Source organism: Amblyomma maculatum, chromosome 6 (genome assembly GCF_055883805.1).
Source record: "Amblyomma maculatum isolate TAMU_Amacu chromosome 6, ASM5588380v1, whole genome shotgun sequence".
Taxonomy (NCBI): Eukaryota; Metazoa; Arthropoda; class Arachnida; order Ixodida; family Ixodidae; genus Amblyomma; species Amblyomma maculatum.
In genome coordinates this window covers 167,338,817-167,364,160 of record NC_139349.1, presented here as the reverse complement: position 1 = coordinate 167,364,160, position 25,344 = coordinate 167,338,817, and the positions used below count along the sequence as shown (strand labels likewise).

General features: G+C 46.6%; 1 protein-coding gene and 1 pseudogene across 1 annotated transcript; one reads left to right on the top strand and one right to left on the bottom strand.

Annotated features, from left to right (window-relative positions):
* Positions 1 to 2,109: 2,109 nt before the first annotated feature.
* LOC146187355 (uncharacterized) lies at positions 2,110 to 3,420 on the bottom strand. The gene is made up of 2 exons (XM_084608193.1): positions 2,740 to 3,420; positions 2,110 to 2,331 (listed from the first exon to the last, which is right to left on the bottom strand). The coding sequence occupies exons 1-2, from the start codon at positions 3,418 to 3,420 to the stop codon at positions 2,110 to 2,112; spliced, it is 903 nt and encodes a 300-aa protein (XP_084464319.1).
* A 20,454-nt stretch (positions 3,421 to 23,874) lies between these two features.
* Positions 23,875 to 25,019, top strand: LOC146187354 (uncharacterized; annotated as a pseudogene).
* Positions 25,020 to 25,344: the final 325 nt, after the last annotated feature.

The window sequence follows — 25,344 nt, the reverse complement described above, 5'->3', positions numbered from 1 at the left end:
AGACGAAGGGCCCAGCGTGCCAGACGACCAGATGGATCACGAAGGTTGACGAGCCAACACAGGGCATGATGGTCCGTCACAACCATGAAATGGCGTCCATATAGGTAGCACCGAAACCGCTGAACAGCGAAAACTACAGCGAGGCAGTCTTGCTCAGTAAGTGTAGTTACGCTCAGGTTTGCTGAGGGAACGGCTTGCATACGTAACTGCATGCTCTCCGGTTGCCGAACGTTGCACAAGCACAGCACCAACACCAATCCCACTTGCATCAGTGTGCACTTCCGTCAGAGCGGAGGGGTTGTAGTGCCGTAGTATGGGATCTGACGTGAGCAGAAACTTTAGCTGGTAGAAAGACGCGCCACAATCTGAGGTCCAGTCAAAAGGGACGTCCTTTTGTAGAAGGAACGTCAGAGGGTAAGCGACGTCGGCTAACCTTGGGATGAATCGTCGAATGTAGGAGCACAGCCCCAGAAAATTGCGGCGCTCCTTTTGGTTCTGAGGTCTTTAAATGCTGCAACTGCTGCAGTCTTCTGTGGATCTGGCCGAACTCCATCGCGGTCGACGAGATGCCCGAGTACCAGCGCTTGACGCTGACCAAAACGGCACTTTTTAGAATTCAGGACAAACCCAGCCTTCTGCAGGCAATCTAAAACAATAGCGAGTCGCGTGTTATGTTCAGTAAAAGACCGGCCAAAAATAACAACGTCGTCTAAATAGCACATGCAGATTTCCCCCTTGAGGCCACGCAGTACTGTGTCCATAAATCTCTCAAAAGTGGCCGGCGCATACCATAGGCCGAAGGGCATCACATGGAATTCAAGTAGGCCGTCCGGAGTAACAAATGCAGTTTTTTCTTTGTCAGCGGGGTCCATCAGAATCTGCCAATACCCCGATCGCAAATCAACAGAAGAGAAATAAGATGCAGAGAAAAGGCAATCTAAGGCATCGTCGATGCGGGGGAAGAGGATACACATCCTTTTTAGTGATGGAGTTGAGGCGACGGTAGTCGATGCAGAACCTCCATGTTCCGTCCTTTCTTTTTACCAATATCACGGGAGCAGCCCGAGGACTTGATGACTCCTGAATTACGCCCCTGTTCAACATGTCTTTACCTTGCTCGGTAATCACCTTGCGCTCTGACGGCGACACGTGGTACAGCTTTTGGCAAATCGGATGGGCAGATCCCGTGTTAATCGTGTGGCGTGCGCGCGACAACGGAAAACGTCGAGAACCGTCGGATGGCGCGAAATCAAAGACGGGCATGTGCTGGGACAAGAGGTTCTTCTGTCGTTGTGAGGTGTTCAACGATGCGCTGATCATCGCAAGAAGCTTCTCATCAGCAGGTAAGTTAGTGGCGGGGTTATCAAGGGAAGAAGTAAGGGAGTCACATAATTTGAGAGAGCTGCGCTACATGAAGCTAGTTTAGAGCCCGCTGGAACAACAACCGGTTCCGACGAGCAATTTATAGTCCGGTACGGCCCTCTTTCACGCAAACCAAACAATGCGGCACTAATACATTTTTATTTACGCACTAAAAATTAAGAGGCGCCACAGTAACCTAAAAAGCGTCATTAATAGGACGGGAGTAGGGCACCTGAACGCGCACTGCAGAATGTGGCGGTACGACAATTTCATCACAGACACACAAAACGTCTTCATAATTTGACGTCTCTTCCAAAAGTTCACGAGGAAGAGAACCACTAGCACTTAGCTCTCCCGTTCGACAATCAACTGTAGCGCCGCACATACGCAGGAAGTCAATTTCAAAGATTACATCGTGTGTTGATCGGGACAGTACTGCAAATTCCGCGGGAAATACTGTACCCCCCAACGAAACTTTAACGCTGCGTACCCCAACCGGACACAATAACTCTCCACTTACTCCATAAAAATTAGCAGTTTTGTCCCAAACAAACATAACTTTGTTCTTGAAATGGTTCTTAAAATCTAAACTCATTACCGAGACAGTAGCACCAGTGTCTACTAACGCCATCGTAGGTAAACCATCAACAAGCACATTAACCTTGTTCTTTAACATGCACACAGACGGAGGAATATAGGGTAGCAGCGCACATTGTCCAGCGACCTCACCTCCATTGACCGCGCTGGCTAGTTTTCCTGCGTTGGTGGTGGAGATCGGCGCCGTGGTGACGGGGAACGGCGCACACGAAATGACGGAGGCGGTGTCACATTACGGTCACACACTGGAGAATGGCTGCAGAGTCTTTCGTTTTGAAAACGGCCCCTTCGGGATGGATGTTCGGGCCGCCGATAGCTGTCAATGTAGGGCTGGATGTTTCGTCGGTTCGATGCCATCGGAGGATTCCTGAACTGTGCGCGTCGATTGCAGTAGCGGGAAATGTGGCCCGCGACACCACACCGGTAGCACACGGGCATAGGGCGATCAAACAGCTGCGCTTCAGTGGACTCTTGCGAGGTAGGACGCGACGGATACTAAAATGTAGGTTCCAGGTCGGCGCAGCTTTCCCGCGGTAGGCGCGGTGTACGGTTTGAGTAGGACCGAGTGTTTCTGCGCTGATGAGAGAATTGCCGGTAAATCTATTCGGGCCTTTGTTGCGGGGTGTCCAGGTCTTCCCGGAAGGCGAAGTCGGTGTCATTGGCTGGTGTATAGCTAGACGTTGGTGGGCACGTACGTGCATGGGCTGGAAAAGCGTATGTTTTATCCGCGAAGCCAGAGGGTGACCGGGCAAGCAGCTGACGTGAAATTTCATCCCTTACGATTTCACTAATGGCACACAGGAAACTTGGGGATGGAGATTCTTCGACGCTGGCCATGGTAGTGACATTTGCCAGTCGCCCAAACTTTGGTGTAATGCAGCGTGTCTTGAGGGCCTCGAATGTCCGGCAGTGTCGAATAACGTCGGTGACTGAACTCAAGTTGTCTTTGGCAATGAGGAAGTGGTAGACGTCTTCCGCAATGCCCTTGAACAGATGGCCTACTTTGTCTTCCTCGGTCATCCGACTGTCGACGGTCTTGCATAATTTCAGTACCGCCTCGATGTACGTTGTGCAAGTCTCGCCTGCTCTCTGGGCTCTCTGAGAAAGTGTCTGCGCAGCTTGCCTCCTCTTTGCAGTCAGATCGCCAAAACATTCTTTGATAGCTTCCACAAAGCCCTCCCAAGTGGTCAGAGAGTCTTCGTGGTTCTCGTACCACATCAACGCGGTCTGCGTTAAGAAGAATACCACATTCGCTAGTTTCGCCACCGAATCCCAGCGGTTGAAGCGGCTCACGCGTTTGAAGTGAGTGAGCCACTCATCAACATCTTCCCCTGCTTGACCGGCAAAAGAATGAGGCTCTCGAAGCGGTAGCGTCGCATTTGAGGCAGTGGGTGGTACATCACCAGACGGGGACAGAATGCTTCGCGTTGATGTTCGAGACTGCTCAGTTGTCTGCTGCATTCTCAGAGGAATGGGAGAAGACCAGCGAGGCGACGGCTCCGGCGAGGCTCTAGCGATTGAGGATGCGTCGTGAGGGTATTCGTACCCAGCGCCTGCCACCAAGTTGTTACGCCGGGGGTTTGACGTCGAAGCGCTGCACAGGTATAGGAGGCAGAGAACTCAGCTGGTGAACGGCTGCGAGTCAGGGCATGGGCACGAGAGTCTCCTCGTTTTTCTCAACTTCCTTTTTCCTTTCTTCATCTACGTGTTTTCCTCTTCTTCAGGATTGCTACAATATGTCAGCAAATGTACCTCTTCCCCAATGGTTTGCAACGATGAAACATTTTGTAATTCAATTGCTTGTATTGTAAAATGGATAATTTGGTTTTTTTTATGTATAGACATGCAGTCAGCACTTACCAAGGGCACTCTTGGTGAGGTTGAAAATGCTTTCTCTTAATAATATGCAGAAATTGTCACTTTTTGTTAAAGACTTGAGTTAAGTTGAGTTAAGGTGAAGCCAGGCCTTATGCTCGCGCCATTGGGTACTGCAGTTGACTTCACACAGTTAATATGAATTGCAGTATGCGAATTTTCGTATCACAGCATTACCTTACCTTTGCTATTCTTACCTGTTAGCATTGTAGGTTATGGTCAGTCTGAATGACAATGCTGTACGAGCAGTTCTGGGCGCTGTAGCCGGGGCAGTCGCAATGCCCATGTCCTGCGAGGTCCACTGCCATTCTATCCAGCTGGCTGATGATCTGCACCTGTTGTTCATGGAGACGCTTGGACAAAAATAAATGTGCATTCGTGAGCCACTTGTAACATTGCATCGAAGTGTCCATCGTTGACCCCTCCGGGGTGGCTCAGCGGTTACGGCGCTCGACTGCTGTGCCCAAGGAAGCGGGATCGAATCCTGGCCTCGGCGGCTGCGTTTCGATGGAGGCGAAACGAAGTGGCGTTCGTGTGCTGCGCGATGTCAGTGCACGTTAAAGACCTCCAGGTGTCTCTCATAGTCTGAGTAGCTTTGGGACGCTACACCCCACAAACCAACCCACCACTCGTTGCACTGCTGCATTCGCACGCGCTGGGTTTTCAGTTTATCTCCCCCTCACCCTTTCAGCAGGAAAAATCTTGCTGTGTATAACTCCTGTGTACCAACACTTACACTTCTGATCGACAGCTGATCTCTTAGAGATTAAGAGGCACAACTTAGAGCGACTAAGCCAGTTCACACGAGTGATAACGTTTCATTCGCGACCTCCCCCCCCCCCCAACTGCTGAAAGGTAAAGCCCCTTAGCACTTTTTTCTTCTGTTACCATCTCTTCATTCCTGACCAGTGTCTTTTCTTCTCCTTCTTCGTTCTTTTATCAACCACCCATCTTGGTTTTTACGTGTTTCTGTCCTGGCCGCCTCGGTGAACTTGGACGCGGCTCCTTCCCCGTGACAATTCAGGGTGCGCTTGTACAAACACCACACGGCGTAAAAAAAAGATACAGGGCGGGACTCATGCTGCGATTCTAATCGGGCACCGAACATAGCTTGTTCACCTCCTGTCGGCGCGCGTTCGTCGTTTTCCCCACAGTCAGCTGACGCCAAACCACGGCTGAGAACTCGCCACTGCGCACAACTGCGCAGTCCCCTAGTACTTATCCCCTTTCTTTTTTTTCTTTAGTATCGATCGCTATCTTTCAAAACGCAAGAAGACCCTAAACACGAAAGTTTCAAGGTTCGAGCAAGGTGCACGAGAGAGTTTCCCTCCGCAACGCCCAGAAGACCGCTCTCTGCGATCTCGATTTCTAGTTTTTCGCTGGCATCTCATACCACTGCTGCGGCACGGATATTATGGACCCTAAGCTCGAAAAGCGACTTCGGCGAATGAGTGCCGAGATAGGAGTCGACCCCCATAAGTACAAGCTGTTAAATAATAAGGTGCTGAACTCCGACGACGATAGTATACGGCTTATATGCGTGCATAATTAGTGCGTGGGGCGACCAACGGAACAGTAAAAAATATCAAACTCGCACCCTAAGCTCGCCACTTTTTTTTTCTGAGCAGTGTAATTCGCAGTGGTCATGACAAATCTCGCTTATGTACGCCACAACGCCGAGCAAGATCGCCTGAGTTAAACAAAAAAAATCCACCCTGTTTAGTGATAACGAGTCTAAAGTTAATATTATCCAATCTTTTTATTTTACACCTACCCCAATCTTTTTATTTTACACCTACCGGCAGTGTTGGAAGAAACAGCGTTGGTACCGCTCCTTCACGCAGACGCAGTCTTTTTGGGATCCCCAAATAGCGAATCACATCCGGTTAAATATTATACGCATAGGGAGAGAAATGCCGTCCATAAAAGTAGATAGACGCTTTCTTCACTAATGCTGGCTATCCGATGAGCTGTAGCCGCTGTTTCCGGAGGTTGGCGTCTTGAGGCAATTTATGCAGAATGTTTTTCCTGCCGTCACTAGCAATGCCCTTGCAGCCAGGGACTGCACACTGTAGCAACCATCCGCTCATGTCACATCAAACCAACGATTCAACGCTTCGATAACTGAGTTCGCGAACTCAAGAGAGTGGCCAGTCAAGCCCAGAGCTGTCCTGCACGCGTCGCGCACTCGAAGTAACATAAAATTGAGGGTGAGGTCAACGCCAGAGATGTATAGCGTGATAACAAAACTTTAGATTAGCGCCGAAAGGCGATAATGATGAAGCAGGCGACGAAAGGCCCCCGGCACCCCGGCTGCGCGTCGGCAAGCATGCGCGCCAAAACGGAAGTTTCGGCTTGCGGTGCTAAGTAAAAAAATGAAAGTGCAAATGCGTCAGTTGTGACGTGTCAGTGGGCGAAAGAAGGAGGAAAGCCGCGAAGGCGCAGATATTCAAATTTTAATTGCAAATAACTCTGCTTCCAAATGCCGCATTTCAAACATTCTTGCGGAAGGGTTATCTTACATCGACATTCTTTCACATACTAGGCATAAGAAAACTATATCGCAAGCTCTATAGAGCCCTTTATTCCAGTCCCCTAGACTGCCTCGACAAATTAGAGGACGTGCATATATCTTCTCTAAACGAATGATGGTACTGGCATGTTTTGTTAGCTCGTGAGAGTAACAGTCGGCTGGATGGCGAGCCGCTGCAAAAGTGTTTTGTTTTCTCAAAATATGTGATCCGTAAAATTTTCATCGTGATAGTACAAATGCGCATGTTGCATATCCTTATTCCGCGTACCCTAGATTTTTCATGCAGCACTTCTAGGCGAAAGCATTCATGCGATCGTCATAGCCGAGAAACGAGCTTGTTTGTGCCTAACTCGTGATTGACCCACATGATCATGACATGACAGTCCACGTGTCTTGGCAGGGTACCATCGGTATAACCATCTACCGCTTATATGTCCGCTCCTATTGTTTTCACACAGAAAAAAAGAAGTATTCGCGTTGGACTCGAACAAGAGCTTTCTCGTAGTAAGTGAGTGCGGAACTTCCTACAACTTTCATCGTAATCGATCATCGCTACGCGTGCGGACTGCAACGCGCTCTCGCGCTGTGCATTGAGCGTCGTAGTCTCCAGCCACTTCCATCTGTGCGAAAAAGATTTCGCATGCCCTACTAAGGTAAAAGCACGTAAACTTGCTTCAAGTACCACCAGTGGTTTCTCTGATATCAATTACCAGGAGTAGCATGTGAAGTACAGTTGCATTCGGCTCCACAAGAGTCAAACAAGTACACTTTGCCGGACACTTTATGGCTCTAACTTTGGGCCTTCCACGTGGATCAAGCCGGTGGTTCTTCACATTGTAGTTTATCAGCCGACGCCGTGTTTGGCCTGGAAAGACGAAAGCACAGTTGTTGTAGCCAGGCCTTTCTGCCCATCGGCGATGCAGGAAAACGATGGTCTCCCTAGGTGCGGCCATACGGGAATGTGCCAGAGATGCGCACACCAGGCGCCCAGGCAGCCGTGGCAAAAGTCATACCTCGAGCAACCAGAAAAGCAGCCGGCTTGCGCGGACTGCTTGCGTTCGGCGCTCCCGATACCAGGAGAAGCGAGACACAAAGGCACCCATCTTGCACACACAAAAACACACACACCATCGCAAAGGCAGCACCCAAGCATCCTACCGGCTGACTTTTATTTCTAACCGCGATACGGGACGAGCATTTTTTCCCCCGAGCAACATGTTCCCATCCGTTCATCCGCTTCTGTCAGGTGACAATGGTAAAGCTTTCTCATCTAGCGTTTCGGCTTTGGGCGCTTTGTTTCGCAATTTTGAGTTGTTTTTATGGAAACGAACTAGTCTTCGTTTGTTGGTGTTCCTTTTTCTTCTCTTGTGTGTGTGTCCCGCCTTTTGTTTCAGCCAGCGAAACGGCTGAGACTGCCTTTTGGCGGTGGAATCGTTTCCGGTTCTGGTGCAACACAACCATGATCGACCTGCGAGCGTTTCCCGCATCGCTGACCGTGCGATTCGCGCTAGACTGCATACGAGGCTGCCGCTCGGTTCGATTCGCTCGAGCGTGCGCCGCTCTTGTGCGCCAGGAATGTCTCGCTCGCACGCACGTTATAAAGCAACAGACGGGAGCAAACAGGCTTATGCTTGGCGATGCACAAATGACGTGTTGGATCAAGGCGCACAGCTAACTACCAATAGGGAACAGAAGCCTCGTGTGAGCGTCTGCACGCCCGGCTGACACACGAGCGCATACGTCGTGAGAGAAAAAATAAAAACTCACATTATAAAGAAAATAGGAAGGACGGAAAAGAGGAACAGTATATAATAGCAACACACAGATTCTTCGCCTTCGGCCGAAGAAGGTATACACAAAGAACGCAATGCAACAAGATGTAGAATGTGTTGCATTAAGCTTCCCCCCATCTTCTGCATCACCAACTCGCCGCTGGTGATTCTGTTAGCAGAGATACTGAGCCGCGCGGCGGATAACTTCAATCGCTACATCTGATGTCACTCGGTAACGCGGATTAGCTGCACCATCGCGCTACATGTCTCCACGGATGTTTCACCCACCACCTCCGCGATGACATTCCAAGTAGTTTGCTTTGCTTGCCTTTGGTTCGAGACAAACATCTGAACGCGTCCTTAGGCCAGGTCTGCTAAGCAGGGGGTCTAGCAAATTTACAGAGCACCTTTTAGCGTCCGAAACCAAGATCGAAACAGAATTTTTTGCTACATACATGGTGAGGTTTACAGAGCCCCGATCCCGAGGACCAACGTGCGCTCGTTGGCTGTTTCCGATGTCTGATCAGTGGGCCTAATGTGTACATACATATATATACATATATATATATATATATATATATATATATATATATATATATATATATATATATATATGTATGTACACTCGGGACTGCTCTCGGTTGACATAACGATGGTGGTTGCTGCCAAACGGCGACCGGAACGTAGCTCCAGCGAAAGGCAGGGCACAAGGCAGTAAGGGGATCAAATTTCACCTCCACCACGTGTGAAAGAAGGCCAGGCCGAGACGCCAAAGTCGTGACGGCAAGGCAAGGTACGCCGTGTCAGCGTTTTAATCTGATAGAGAACCCAGGTGCGTGCTGGAGCCGGCGCCGCGGGACGATGACTATGGTATGTACAAAAGAAAGAAGAAGATTATGGTATGTACAAATGAAAGAAGATCCGTGGAAGGCTCACAATATATATAGAGAGAGAGCGAAGGGTACGCTTCATTTAAAGAAACTTTATTGGACTCGACGTTTCGACCAGAAGCTGGCCTTCATCAGGAGTGTGAATGCAAGCGATGGGAGTAGGTTCTATGCAAAGAGTGGAAAGAGAGACAGGTGCGCAGAGTACAATGGCATTGTAGTGATGGGTGGGGTAAAAAGCAGGTGCAGGCGGGGAGTGGGAGAAAGTGCAGGTGGGGAAAAAAACGGCACATGGAAGGAAGCACAGTAATAGGTATGACCCCAGGCGACAAAAGCAGGAATTGTGTGACCTTCATTGTGTGTATGGTGGGGGAGGCTGACATTCCTTTGGGCCACCTGCAGTAAGCTTGACGTACCCTGAAGCGTACTCTTCGCTCTATAATTTTTTAATCGGCCAAGTACGTTAAATGTTCTCGCATCCTATATATATATATATATATATATATATATATATATATATATATATATATATATATATATATATATATATATATATATACATATATGGTGAAAAAGTGTTTGCACGAGCTAGATTAGAGAATGGACGCAATCGACGATCACCCTTCTCTTTGCAGTCGTGTCCTTCTCTCCTCTGTCTCGTGCACGGTGCGGTCTCGTACAAGTGCTGTTTTAGTGCTGCAACACTCCTACCCGCATTATCTCAAAACGATTGCGGAACCCGATTTCAGGTTTCCATAGAAAGTGTGACAGATACACTGTCTTTTCTTTCCTGACAACCAACTATTAAGTCAGAAACTGGATTCCAACAGAAGGAAAGCGTAGCAGGGGGCGGCAGAGTATTGGGGGGCGGATGAGGTTAAGAAGTTCGCAGGGGTCAAGTGAATACAACTAGCACAGAACCAGGTTAATTGGAGGAATATGGGAGAGGCCTTCGCTCTGCAGTGGGTATAGTCAGGCTGAGGAAAAAAACATCCAGCTCCGGTCAGTCTGCTTCACTGACCACTAATTGGGTTTGCCAAACTAGAGTACAAAGTGTTATTCGTATCGAACGCTATCATCAATAAAGCATCACCATCATCATCATGTTTTAAAAATAAAGCATTGCTTTAAAAAGACCGTCTCTCTGAAGCACATGCAGTGTGTTGTCTGGAATCAAGGCCGCCTGATCAACACGACAAAATAACGTTTAATAATTGGGACACAGCAACCACAACCCTGTCAAAACGTTCTGCTGCTGCACGATATTGCGTCATTAAGTGAGGTAGACCGTCTACATATTTTTTTTTTCATCACAGTCATGCAACAACCATCCGGAACCCTTACTTTGTCATCTGCACCTACGTGATCTTTCGTCCCGAGCTACGCGGAGCCACATGCCGGAGAAACAGCAGCTGGCTTCGTTACGCACTCAGCGTAAGCGCTGTCGAAACTTTGCCCTCTAATAAAACGTGTTTTCCTATGCACTTATAGACCTTTTTAGTTTCGATGCCTGGGTGCAGCCATCTTAGTTAGGTGGTGGCGCCCCGTATGAGCCCAGCTGGGAACGTCCGCTCCAGCTCCTCTTGACGCCATCTTGGGCTGTGCTGTGCGTGTTGATGCTGCGGTGCGGCAGTGTCAAAATGCTGTTTCGCGGTGCTCGTGAAAGCTGTCCGACACCTTGGTGCTATTTGTGCTTTGTTTGAGCGCGTCAGCAAATCGTATACCTACCGTTTGAATAGCGGCAGCTGTTGGAAACAGCACTAGCGGCCGGGGTGACTGCGAAGGACTGCACTCCACTTCAGCAGTGAGGATGTATCTCTTATACCTTTCACGATACATGTATTTTCAATTATATTTTACAATCGCAATGGTAACTGTACACACAAACACAGCGAATGAACCGTACGGGCCGCTACCGAACGCGGAGTCAAGATACTACGAAAAATGCTTTCCAGTTATCGTCGCATTGATTTAACATGTAGTGCGACCCATTTCGATATAGGATCGAGCTGTCCTGCTTCAACAATTTATACTTTCAAGTTAAGCCATGGTTCAAGACCAGCACATAAATGAAATAGTGTCTAAAGTACAATACGCCGACGTTTTTATAAAGCCTTGGTGTTCGCCCTGCGGCGCAACATCATATACCCCCGTCCAGTACCAGCATCGTTTGCACAGTATATTGTTTAGCAAACGTCGAAAAACGTGCGCTCTCAGCTGCACCCTGAAAGAAGACGACAAATTTGAAGCACATAGAGCAGCGCTTACGAAAGGGCGTCGCCCGCTGGCGCGGCCGACTACGGCAATCTCGTCGAGCGATACTCCTTAGTCGTCGCTATGCCTAAATTGCTTCGCATCGAAGGCACATCCGACGATGATTTGTAATTGCTCAGCGCTAGAGTAAATGGTCTCTCATGGAACTGCCTTACTGCCAGTCCCATAGTATCAGTAAAAAAAAGATGTAAATGTCGGTGACGCCTTAGCAGCGCAGCCAGCGTGCAGGCGATGAGCCGCGGGCCGCACCAGCGGCAATGTGTTGCGTAACTTATTTGTATTGCAATTATAAATAACGCGGTATTGGTCAGAAATCCGCAAGAAAGACTTTTTTTTTTTTGCTTTCGGCTTATTGTTTAAGTGAAGAACAGATTTTAGCAGGCTCTTGCGTTGGCGGAAGAGATTCACCATATTGTTGGCGCGGAGTGCTTGCAGGAGTGACGGCCTGCCCGGCGTGCGTGGCTACTATGGCGGAGGAAGTGAAATGGGCATCATATTCATGAGTCTGTCATTGGTACTTAGTCTATCTGGTTTACATAAAACGCTCATAGGCGAATTAAATAAGGATACACTGGAAAGCGGTGAAGCAGGAACATATCACAACCGAACTCAGACTGTCGATGCATGCTTCCCGCATACGCTTTCGGCAATCATAACATTGCGGTTTCTTTGATTGTTCAGTCCACGATCACGCATTGCTGTCCCGATGACGTTACCACTATAAGGGGTGCTAATAACGGTATTTAAGTATCTCAAACGACAATATACCGAGGTGCAAGGCCGCTCTGCTATTCATGAAGCGTGCGAATGCACAGCACACTCGGTACTGGCAACAATGGGCCGGCGCAAGGAATATGGTTAGAAAGAACTTTTCTCCTTTCCCGCTTGCTCTCGGCAAAACGTTATATTAGTAAGCTCTGTAATCTGTTCTCCTTTCTTGTTCATCGAGCATCTCTTTTTTAAATCTTACGGAGATAACTCCGTAAGATTTATTTCCCCTCGTTGTTCTCAATAAGAGACCAAAGCATCGCAGGGTGGCACGCGGGCGGCAATAAACAAAGCCCTCTCCGGGCAACGCCGCATACATTAACGGGCAGAGCGAGTACCTTCCCTGTAGAATTTTGTGTCTGCGCCGTCAGCACGCGGAGCTAACTCACTTTGCGCGCGCTTTTGGGGATCGCGCTTGAATTTCAGTCGTGAAAGAAAGCTGCCTTCCGCGCTTACGCGCTCCTGCTTCTCGCTCGCGCTTCGACGAAGTCGTGCTTAAAGTGAATGTGCAGCGATGTACACACTTCGATGTGGGATGAAGAAAATAGCCAACCCCTGTGGCTATTTCGTGGCGCAATTATGAAGAAGGGGGAGGTTTTGATTGTCCATACGCTTATGGGGCACTTTATTCCGTGTGCTGTGAGGAAGTTTGGTATTTTGTGCTCATCTGGTCGGCCGATTTTTCTTTTCTCGAGGAAATAAGCGCTTATACAACGTGAAAATTAAAAGGCTACCCTAAACAAACCTGCAGCATGACTGCGTTTCGCTTTTTCGCGCCTTGATACCGTACTTGCTCGGCTCCCAGTGGTTGCTTCCGCCGAGCTGTTGTCCTAGATGTATTTATTTTTTACCTTTGCTTTTTTTATTTCCGCGGTGCTTTTCGCTTTGGCTCCGCGCTGCTGACCCGAACGTCCCTGATTTGACACTTGGCGTAATTTCATCATCATCATCATCAGCCTGACTATTTACACTGCACGACGAAGGACTCTCCCATATTCTCTAATTTACCCGGTTCTGTGCTAGCTGCACAGCGCCTTTTGATCTGGACTAAATGCGAAAACGTATCTTGTGACGTCGCGCTGCACGTAACTGAGCTTATGTGCCTGAAATTTCAATGTGACGTACGTTGTTTTTGTTTTGTTTTATTCCAGAAGTTTGCCCACCGACCAAGGTACATTTTGGCGCGCGGTGTTGCCGCCGGGCATTTGCTTGCACATGCCGCGGTCGAGAGGAGACGAGCGCTACGAGCGCGAACAGGACGCGGAGAGAGAAAGCGCGTACAGCCTCGGTTGCACGGCGAGTCAAGGCGCCGCCGCGGCGTTGCTCCCGATGAGCGCTTCTGAATTTCGCCGCTTGGGGAAGAACGCTCGCTGTAGTCGCACAGGCAAACTTGGGTTCTCTATTAGCGCAGAGACAGAATAGAATAGAAAGGCGGGGAGGTTAACTAGGTAAAGCCCAGTAGGCTACCCTACACCTGGGGAAGAGAGCAAGGGGAGAAAACGGAAACAGCGCCAAGAAAAGGAGTCTGTCACATATCCAGAGATTCATAGTAAAAGGGGGTACACAGCGTACACTTAAAGTCTTGAACTGACCCCGGGTCCTTTAAAAACTTAAGAAGTGCCTTCACTGCTTTCCTTTTTGATAAACGTGTCATCCAAGGGCCCAGAATCTTTGCTTGTGTAAGAGGGCGAGAGTACAAGCGGCGGAGTGTAGCAGCCAGGAAGGCACGCTCACGCTCAAATTGAGGGCAGCCACGAAGTATGTGGCCAGTCATTTCAACAAACCCGCACTGCTCACACGTTGAAGCGTTTGCCATTGCGATTAGATGAGAATAGGCGCTTGTAAACGCCACTTCTAGCCACAGGCGACACACCATTGTTGCATCGCAGCGTGGGAGGCAGAATGGTATCTCCATTTGAAGCAACTGGTCAAAGTGGTGCGAGCGTACTTCGAGCCTCCAGGCATAGACCGTGTTTGTCTAGTCACGCTTCGGGAGATCCGTCGAAGGTGCCTTTCTGCGTCATGGTATCTCAACAATGTTGATTGTATCGTGAGCCGATCGAGCCGCATCGTCAGCTAACGCATTGCCAACAGTTCCACTCTGATCTACTATCCACTTGTAGATAATTTCGTGACCCTGTTGTAATGACTGGTGGTGCTGATGTCGAAACTCCGCTACAAGTTGCTCATGGTCGCCATGGCTCAAGGCCGATTGAATACATTTTAGGGCAGGTTTGGAATCGGAGAACACAGCCCATTTTTGAGGAGTTTGTTTACAAATACAGTTTACAGCGGCACAAATTGCGACCAGTTCTGCTCCAATAGAGGTAGTCTTATGCGAAATCAAATAGCAAATGTTTGCATGTCTCGCAGGAATGACGGGGGCGGATGCAGGACTAGTAGGGGTTACCGAGCCATCCGTCTAGACGTGCATACAGTCCCAATAGACATTGTGGAGCATGAAAAGTATCAGTTGCTGAAGGGATGATGTTGATAAATTTGATTTCTTCGATATGCCCGGAATAGCAAGGCGCACACACGGGAGCGGCATGCACTGCAGTGGAGACGGAGGTCGTGCTGCCGAAGTGAATTGTTTTGGGATGGATGGCTGCTGCGTTGCGATGATCTTTGCAAATGCAGAATGTGGTCTCTGCAGAGGCACCTGCGCAAAGTGTTGCTGTGGAAACCTTGAATAATGTCGTATGTGCATTCGCAAAATCCAAATATTCGCAGATATTCTTCAACGTGTGTTAGGTGATCACTTTGGGCCCTTTGCACGCCCACTTTCTGCCTAAAGCTCTCACTAATTATTGGCAACAGGATCATCCCAACATTCAAGCAGGAACGCTCTGCCTGCTCCCCGTTAAATGCTAACCTAGTATGCAATGCCTGTAGCACGCACGTAACTAGTTAACCATTCCGTTTTTTACACGCTAAATTCTATTTGATTAGCTGTGACGTACCCAGAACTCATTTAATTTAACCAAGTCAAGCTCGATAACCGGAATTTATTTCGCAAACGTCCGCGACGGGTAGGAACTAGAAGTATGGCAGCACGCTTGCATCGCTAAATGCCTCTAAATGAGCGATTCGCGTCCGCAAATGCGGGAAATCAATCGTAAGTGGTTACAGCATGAGTTTCGAGGCTAAGTGCAGAATGCGACTGCGTTGCCTGAGAAATTGACTGATAATCAACGGGAATTATTTGGCGTTCTATGCTTTAGGTTTAGGGACCCAACTCTATTTCAGATTTATGCGGACAGGCTTAAATTCATGACACCTCCCAACTAAGGCGAACTCTAATTATACGCAAGACGCGCACTGGCTAGCGCCTGTAAGTATTCTACCGCAGAAGGTACCTCTAGCTGCACATGAAATTACGTTTGGCAGCTTGATTACGGATTCCGGAGCTTTAACCCTTCCTTCATTTCCTTCCTTCCTTCCTTTCATTCCTTTAACCTACTTCTGTGCTTCCAACGACAGGTAACGCACAGCCTAAAATCAATATCTCACGTTTAAAATGGCCTGAAAGTAGTCCTTAAGCCTCAAAGCAAGTCACCGTTTTCAAGTGACGAATTGTCATAGTATCTCAAATACTTTTTGCGTTAGGAATTGCTTGCGCCGATCCTGTTGCTTTCAAAGGTGAATATTGTATTTTCTTACCTGCGCCTATTCTGTTGCTTTCAAAGGTGAATATTGTATTTTCTTTACACTGTATTGATGTTTGAAAATTGGATTCGGACTACTCCCCAATCCTTTGGCTCGCCCACAGGCGGAATTTTGCTTTGCAGTGGAACATTTCTGCTGCAGTTAATATATCTTGCCTCAACAAGACGTGACATCGTTTCGTTTTCAGTAATAACTAATTATGTCAAATGCGCGAGAATCAGGTATACGTATAGCGCGGTTCTTGAGGAACTAACTTCTTAATATTTATTCGAGGCGATACTCACCGTAGACAGTAATTTAACATGTCAGAAGGAGAACGCTCAACTGCTGTATTTTCTAAAGGGGGGCAGGGCAGATCTCATGCCAAAAGTTTTATTATTTCATTATTGCTAAATTTTTTTTCTGCAACGTAAGGTATGGGACGTTTTCATGTGAAGTGTGCGTCAAGAACAGCACCTGAAAGGTGTCTTTTTCAACAGTCTGTATCTCATTGCCAACGAGTTGCCATGACATCGTGATATCCACTGGAATTCTAATTGGCTACAGTAAAGACAAATCATTACCACACGGGGCCGGCTGTTTGTTGCAAACTGTAGTTTGACTCACACAGTGGTTCGAGCCTTGAGACAGCATACTGCAGTGGTTGCGAGGATAACAGAACCTTCGTTGGATAACAGAACCTGTGTCGTCTTCTTTGCGCCGTAGTGGTTTTGAAACAAAATAACAGAACCCCAGTAATCTCCTGCAAGACGACGAGCACTGAAACACAATATGAGGGAAGAGAAGACGCAGGAAGGGGTGAAAAAAAGAAAGGGCAATTTTCCGTATGGAACATTTTCCGTGTGGCATAATAGGTTTCTCTAAACCTAGCTATATGCGTTTTGTGTTTCGTTGCCATAAGAATGGATTGAAATAGACAAATGCAAAGTGTATGATGCGATACAGTCCTAACTATTCAATTTAATTCAATTTATTAGGCAACAATTTCTCGAAGGTTTAGTGGATAAAAGCTGCTTACGCAGCTTGATGAGGTCCAGGAAACCAAATACAAGGAATATACGGGAATCCGACATCTAATTAGAAATGCTGAATCGCTACAAAACATAACAAACGTATTAAATAGTGCATTACAAATATTACGATGATACAAAAACCATCCTATATTTACGGAACGCTAACACTGTCTTCCATTCTTTCCCTAAGCTGCCCCTAATCTCCCTTACTCCTCAAAATCTCTGCATGATTGAGGGGCTGGAGGAAGCGCTTCAGCTACCCACTTGTCAATAATCTGGTGCAGACTGGAAACAAGGTCTGATGTAGTCTCTTCATGGCGGGAATTAAGAGAGAGAGCTGTAGAGCAATTTCTTGAATAAAGCTCTTGATCTGCGGCAGGAGCGAAGTCTTCAACTGTATCTGTCAGGCCAGTAAGCGACTCTGTGTGCGTGGTTGTGCTCGCGAGTCGTGTCCCTCTGCTTGTGTAGTTCATCACAACATTGACATTGTGTGATAACTTCTGTAACGGTGTGCAGGTTTCGCAGTAGCAACATCTGAATCGCGCCGTCAAATTTTTTAAGAATGTGTTCGGTGGCCCCTTGTCGGCCCCTGAGATCTTGGCGTGTACGCGCTTGCACAGGTCGAAAACGTACTCGATGTAACTGATACAATTCTAGCCAACCTGCTGAGACCGTGCACGCAAGCGCTGTTCAGCGCGGCGTTTTCTCACAGCCGATGGCCAAACTTTCCTAAGAAGCCTACTTTGAACATGGAACATGACGGAATGTCAACTTCATGGTTCCAAAACCATAATTTTGCTACACTGGTGAGATAGAAAATAACGTTGTTAAGCGTGCTTTCCGCATCCCATTCGTTATAAGCGCTCACCTGCTCATAGGATGTGCGCCAATCCTTACCGTCATAGTCGTCGAAGCCGCTGAAGATGGCGTGGTCTGCGTGGTGGAAGGAGCTGGGTCAAATAACGGCCGAGCCAACTTGTACGGCTTGGTGCCTTCAGGCATCGGAGGAGGTGGTAACGTGCGGCTGCAGAGTTTCAGGGCTAGAGGACTGATCCTAGCTAGGACCTCCCCAAAATATGCGGCGAGGTTTTATTTATGCAAGGCTTGTGAAATGAAGAAGGCGTGACAGAAGTAAGCGATCAGCAAGACCAGCCAAGCGGCAGATTAGGCGAAGACCACGCGGCTCGCGCGCAAAACCGTTTGCTTCTCTCCAATCGCAATTGCCAATGCCACTTCCCAAGAACCAACCGGCAATTTCTTTGCGGCAATCCTGTAGAGAGCAAAATGATATTTCATGAAAAGCTTGGTACACTAACTTCCACTTTATTAAGCTCAGGTCTTCATCCCTATGGTAGTTTTATAAATTCCAAATGACATGAATAGCACTCATTTGATCTGGTAGTTGTGTAGTTCAAACCTCGCAACAAAAGCCACTTTGAGAACAGTTCCGAGCTGCCAGTATACAGTAAAATTACGATGCATTCACCGGTTTCATGGAAGTTGTTCCTGTGACGAGCGGTCTTTATTTTCTTACGACGGCTGCATTTAGCGGAAAAACCATTTACGGATTGAGCTGATGACTACGTTTCACACCTGCTAATATGAATGAGAGCAACACTTTGAGATTTCTTGAGAGGTTATTTATATATTGCAAAATACTGGTGTAAGATTCACTTGCTCGGTTTAGTGTAACTGTTTCAGCGCTGTCGCGGTTCTCCCCTGTAAGCGTCATTAAAACATGCGAGTAGGAAGGAGCAGCCTGCGTAGTCCTGCAGAAACTTCTAAACAAACTGTGGGGAGCTCTTGTCGGGCGAGAGCCCGAGTGAGCGCTATGGGGCTCGCCTATAGCAAAATGGTCAACGCGAGGCTCTGCTCCCAAATTAGCAAGATAGCGTGGACATTAGGGACAAACGCACTGCCTACATATAGGTCATAGGCCCACAGCAGAGAAAGGGAGGTGCTTAAAATAAGAATGCATGGTAGAACAGGAGAGCGCATGATAAGGGAGACAGTCCGGCCACCAGTGAGACATTCACTGTGCGAGAAGCTTGCTGTCGTGAAAGCAGAGTGCCCATTAAAGGCGCCGCAATGCTCGCCATTTCGCGCAATGAACCGGGCGCACTTGTTAATGCAGAACTGTGACCGTGTTCAGCAGTTCGCTCTATTGTGACTACACAGCTTTTGAAGCTCTTTATGAAAAAGGAAAAGCAGACAGGCGGCAAGGAAAAAGAAGGGTTATATTAACCGACAGTATACTTTAAGACCGATCCGTACAAATGTTAGAGTTAGATGTGGTCTGTGTGACTCTTTCATTAGTCTATATTATCTGGTCCCTTTGCATATAGTCAGGTACTGTGAATTTTTCGAGTGCCTTACATTTGGTAGTTCTTATTGTCCTATTAGGACTTCTCTACAATCCTCCCCGCCACGGGAGCTGATAGTTAGGGCGGATTCCTACTGAGCTGGGGTACACGGGTTGTATTGCTACCATGGCGGCTATTATTTGATAGAGACGGAATACAAGGCGCCCTTCTACAGAGCAATTTTCGTGCAAGCGTAGAAACCCTGCCTAGTAAAGTTATCCGGAGCTTTTGCTACGGCATCCCGCATAACCTTAGTCGCTTTTATAGAAACCAAACCATGATTTTCTAATTCGCTTCATTTTGTGTTAAAAATGGGAGCGCAGATGAAGCGGCGCATTATAGAAGAGAGCGAGAGAGAGAGAGAGAACATGTTTGAATAAGAGGAGATGTTGGGACGTTGGGCAGCGTCAACGGATTCCTGACCTGCTACTTCACTTTGTCGAAACGCGACCGAAGTGTATGAATAAAAATCGACGCTGATCTCTTAACACAATGCATTAAAGCGTAAGGAAAATTCATCTTTTAATGCCTGCCAGCATTTCTCGCACAGAATGGAATATGTAACGCACAATTTCAATGCTGTGCACGCAAGCGAACACACATAATACATACACATACTTCAAATATCGGAATACATGCACACATATCTTGGTGCATTTAATAATAGTAGAATCCTTCACCTCATTTTCACATTTATGTACAACGTATTAATCTGAGCAACTTAAGTACAGTGGGACTTTAGTGCGGCAGAGGCATGTGAACGCTTCTGCGTCACTCTTATATGCACATACAGAATTGGTGCAGCTCAGGTATAGTTGGTGAAATGGGTTACTGGCAAACACATGCTAACATGTCCTAGAAATAAGGGCCCGCTTGCACGAAACGTTCTTAAGACTGTCTTAGCCAAGTCCAGACTTGAATGGAGTCTAAAGGATAGGCCGCTAGCACGGGCGCTTAAGACTGAAGTGAAGACAGCGCTTCAGTCTTGACTTGAATAAGTCGCTTGCCCGATGATGACTGTAGTGCCGTCTTAGGTAAGGCAAGGACCTCAGGTACCTAAATAGCGAAATAGAAAGCAGGGACGCGCTGACCCCGTCCCCGATTTCAGATGTAAATATTCTGTCAGCCTTACGTTGTGTTAAATCCGTGCCTTTGCTTTTTTTTGCGGCTTAAGATTGTGTCGTGAGGTAAAATGCCCAAAGTGGTTGCTCAGGGAGTTCAGGGCAGCCGCTCTGTTGAACTCGAGCCGAGTCGAAGTGAGCAACGAAGATTGCAGTCGGGTGTTTCGCTGTTTGGCCTGTGCACTCACTAGTTCGCTTTTTCTTCTGTCATCATTCGTTCTCTAGCAGTGTATTTCTGTGCACCGGCTGAGATCACTGGTTATGCGTTTCGGCACCCCGTTGCAAGCGTACGAAGCATTTAGACCCTTTTCGCGGCGCAAGAAGGCAGCAAACACATCGTGAATCAGCGATCATTCAGCAAAAAAAAAATAGCATGTGGATAAAACCGTTCTTGTGACTAAGTGAGTCTCCGGTGATGGCCAAAGAGCTTCCGCGTCCAAACGTGCTTGGTGCAATGTACATTTTCATTCGATGTGTGTGTGTGTGTGTGTGTGTGTGTGTGTGTGTGTGTGTGTGTGTGTGTGTGTGTGTGTGTGTGTGTGTGTGTGTGTGTGTGTGTGTGTGTGTGTGTGTGTGTGTGTGTGTGTGTGTGTGTGTGTGTGTGTGTGTGTGTGCCTGCGCATGCTAGCATCTGCTGCGCCGTGTGCATACATATTCGATAACTGGAGTTTTATCGCGCTATCGTAGCGTTCTACCTGTGAAAACAAAAATCTTAATCTATCAAGCTTTGTTTGCTTCCTATTTATCTTACGGCACCTTTGTTTGGTGTACAACCACAAAAGGTAATTTAAACAGGCTTTTCATGATACAAAAACGAATAATTCGCCCCATTGGAAATATGGCATATATTTTCAGTACAAGAAATGCCTTTCCGGTATATGAAATTGTATCTGTAGAACGCATTACTGATTTCGTATTGCTAAAAACATACTATTTTTCCTCTCCTGATATTACAGACTACATGGCATCCCTGGCAAGCTTACAACGCCGAAATACATATACCCACCTTAAATCTGGATGTATGGGAAATTCCATGTTTCTGTACATTTTACAAGCTCCAATCTTTGGCTCACACTCTACCAGCAATACTGAACAAATTTCTGCATACAGTAATCCCCAATCGAAAAGAGCTCAGGTCTTTGTTTTTAGAGCAATAAAATTTCTGTTTGCTGTTTCTTTTTTTTTAAACAATAAAATTCCTGTTTGCTTCTTTTTATAGATCGAAAAACTCATGTTTTACGATGAAGATACTGAATTTGTTTCACTACTTTCTTTTTCTTTTGCCATCCCGAATGTGAATTATGTGCTTTGAACAGTTTTGTGCGTACAGTTTTAGGATGTAATCAGTAAATTGTTTGATTTTTGTCTTTCTCTTTAATGTCCAATGCAAATATCATGTTTTCGACTGTTTATCAACCAACTATATAACGATTGCTAGGGTTATATCCTGCTGCTGTGTTTTCTTTTTGTATGCTGCTGCCACGTAGTGTTATCTTGGGCCTTAGTCAAGCTTCTTGAGGAGCTTTTAGCCCAGGAGACCATCCAGCTGTTTTCTCGAAAACATAAAATGCATTGATTGATTGTGTCGAAGTGAGGTGTTGTGCGCATGATCACAGGCATCTTACGCCTGTGTCACGTCTGTGGTCGTCAGAGTTCATCGGTGGTTTTATTAAAATGCTGGGATCTCTCTATGCCTCTATTTTACTGTCTCCGTACTGTAAACGACCAGTGATCCGCTCAAACGTTTGTCCAATTGGATCGTGTTCGTGTGCCCAGATAATTTGAGCTGAGATTGACATGAATTGCATCAACATTCACGCTGCAATTAGCACAAATGCAAGGAAAGTTTTATGAAGTTGATGTGAGGAAAAGGCTGGAGAGAGACGCACAGATCATGTTTTCACTACTGGCTGCTATTGCAGCATTTTATTTCATTCCTTTATTTTTACTATGTGCTATGTGCATGATGGATGTGCTACTAATTTTTCCCGTTTTAGTAGAGATATGTTCTTTCTAAGAAGATTGGGGAAAAGATGCTCCTGGGGAAAAGATGATCGTTTTTGCTGGCCCTAGTTTTACCTTTTGACATTATGGTACCTGCGGTATGGTCTGTCGTACTGCCGAAAACAGACTAGCTCGATAGCTAACAAGGGGTTTGTTCATTACCTCTCTTGATTGATGTTGTCTAAATATAGGCTTGCCGACGAGGAATTTTTGTGCGGCACATGCCTTCAGAAATAGGAATAGCTGTCGGGTGATTTGTTAGTGCTCCACATTTGTGAACAGGGCATACGCATGAGTACATACAACAGTGCATACACATAATTCATGAAGTGATTAAGCGACTCTTAATGAGCGGTGTGAATGACAGACTTTCTTCCCCTTTGCTGGAATGCCAAGTACGCGTGAATCAATTGTAGTCGTAACAAGTGGTGGTTAGACATTTGGTCATTACTAGTCATTTTAGTCATTTTTAATGAATTGTCATTACAGGTCGTCGGTAGACAAATGGGTTAATACAAGTCATAACCTCTACTAATCAGTCTATCATTTTTTTCTTTCATCTGTCTTCATATGGCTGACACTTCCCGATAACTGGCCACCTACTGAAAATTACAAACTGACCATGTCTTCATTCAAGCACTCATTTAGTCCTGTCTGTACATCCTCTGCCCATACGTGTCGAGAACATAATTGCTTTGGTTTATACGATTTACCATGTACAGTTTTAAGCAATGCCATAGTCAGTTCTTCGAAAAGTCTTAAAATGGTAAAGCAACTAGCCCCCATTGCTGCTTTGCTTGCCATAGTCAGGATGTGCACAAGCTTACTACGCCTTTTTTTAAGCATGCATTGAGATTGCACATTGAGCTTTGTGTTGAGCCACCATCTAAACGCAGGTACCAAGGGCAGAATGGAAGCAGGGTTCTCGGCACCGAACAGTCAAGTTCAGCAAACTGGGCCTCTGTGTGTTTCTCAGAAAAGGAGAGTACCAGTACACTGCCGGGCTGCAACGTTTGATGTGAGTGATGTAATTTTGAGCCTTTCTTGAGCCAAAGTCTTGATAATGCGAAATTAGGGGGGCTGGCAACAAGGCAACTAATCAGGAAGACACTTAACTTTGCAAGCGGAAATTGCTGAAGAAAAATTATTCTGGAAAACCCTAATACATAAAAAAGGCACGCAAATGCTTGGTGGGCACTGCCCTTATTAAACGGTACCAATTAGCATAAACTCCGAAACAGCCCATCATCACACTGAACTTTTTGCTGCTGTGTGAAAACCTTTTGCATGCACTTGTACAATGATATAGGCAAAGATGTTCAAAGAATGGCTGAAAAAAGAAACATGCAGTCGGCTGAAATCACTGAATACAAAGGGCCTTTGTAATAACTGTCAGCATTTTGAAACATGGGCCACTACATAGGAATGTTGAATGTTTATGTAATGTTGTGCTAGTGTATTAAATGAATTGCATTGCAATAATATAAACGTTACATACATAAATTAAAAGATTAAGTGCACTATGCATCATATTGTGTAATACAAAACAGCAATATCTCTGCACACGGCAACCCCGTCGTGACAATGTCAACTGATGTGCCACTATTTGTACAGGTACTTACCGGATTCTTTTCCATCGCCTTGGGCCGTGCAGTAAGCGCAGACAGCGGCTTCAATCGTCACCCAGCTTCTGCCGATGCCTATCGACTGCCGTGCGCGGGGGGCGTACATTTTTCACACTGCGAGCTGCTGTCGTGGCACGTGGATACTGCCTTCTGCGCACCCTCTTCGAGCACAGCGACGTCATCCACACTTCCAGCCCGGATTTTGCCTATAAAAGGGACGCCTGCGCCTTCCATCAGCAGTGGACACGGCAACCCCGTCGTGACAATGTCAACTGATGTGCCACTATTTGTGCAGGTTGGTGGACGAAAATATTGCTGCCGTAGCAACTGCCTTTTTTTGATCGTGTTGCCGTGTCCACGCACATTGCTGGTTTGATTTAGTGATTGTATCTCAATTGTAGGCCTGTTGCTGAAGTTATCCGGTGATGTTGAGGAAAATCCTGGCCCGGATACAATGGAAATGATTCAACAAGTAATTGCTTCTCAAACTGAAATCCTCAGCAAATTAAGCGAAATACAGGAAAACCAAACATCGTCTGAAGCAAGAATTCTGGACATGCAATCCAGGCTGTCTGCTATAGAACAAAAGCTACAAACCTTTGACGAGTCTCGGGATAGGCTTTCGAAACTAGAAACATTTGCTGAAAGATGTGAAATAGAAATGACTACAGTTTCGAGAAAACTTGATGAGTTGGAAAACCGCTCGCGGCGCAATAACTTAATTGTACGCGGAGTCAAGGAGGAGGAATCAGAGAGTGAAGAGGACCTACTACAGAAAGTAAACAATGACATCTTTGATAAAATTCTGAAACAAAGGGTGGACACTATTGAAAGGATTCACCGACTTGGAAAGAGGGAACCAGGTAGAGACCGTCCGATCATTATTAAACTTACTGACTTTACGGATAAGATGAAAATAATGAGTAGCTGTTTCAACCTAAAAGGCACTCAATTTAGCGTAAATGAAGATTTTTCTAAAAGGCTTGTGGAAATACGAAAAAACCTTTGGAACTCCTGTGCCGATGAACGAAAGAACGGCGTGAAAGCTAAGTTAATTTTTGATAAGTTAAAACTCAAGAATACCTTATACGCATGGAACGAGGAGACCAAGCACCGGTTCAAATGCCAGGTTGCCACTAGCACTAGCAATGAGTGACTAAACAATCATAAGACGGTCTGCTTTAAATTTATAAATGTGAACGCTAGGAGCATGCTTAACAAAGCTGACGCCATAGAAAGTATATGCCTTGAACACGAACCCAATATTATGGTAATCACAGAGACATGGCTACATAAAGATATTAGAGACTGTGAAGTTGCTTCCCCAAACTACTCCATAGTACGAAAAGACCGTGATAGGAGGGGTGGCGGTGTTGCAATACTAGGTTAAGAGTAATATAGTATTCTCAGTTATAGAAGGGTTTGATGATTTAGAAACCGCACGGATTAAAACCAGACTGAATGGTCGTACTGTCTTAGTG

What these genes read in the sequence shown, in the direction of transcription:
- LOC146187355 (XM_084608193.1), bottom strand. Translation starts at nt 3,420, where the DNA reads ATGCAGCAGACAACTGAGCAGTCTCGAACATCAACGCGAAGCATTCTG. An exon ending in TGTGTGCCATTAGTGAAATC is followed by an intron (nt 2,332 to 2,739) that starts GTAAGGGATGAA and finishes CGACGCGCACAG; the next exon opens with TTCAGGAATCCTCCGATGGC.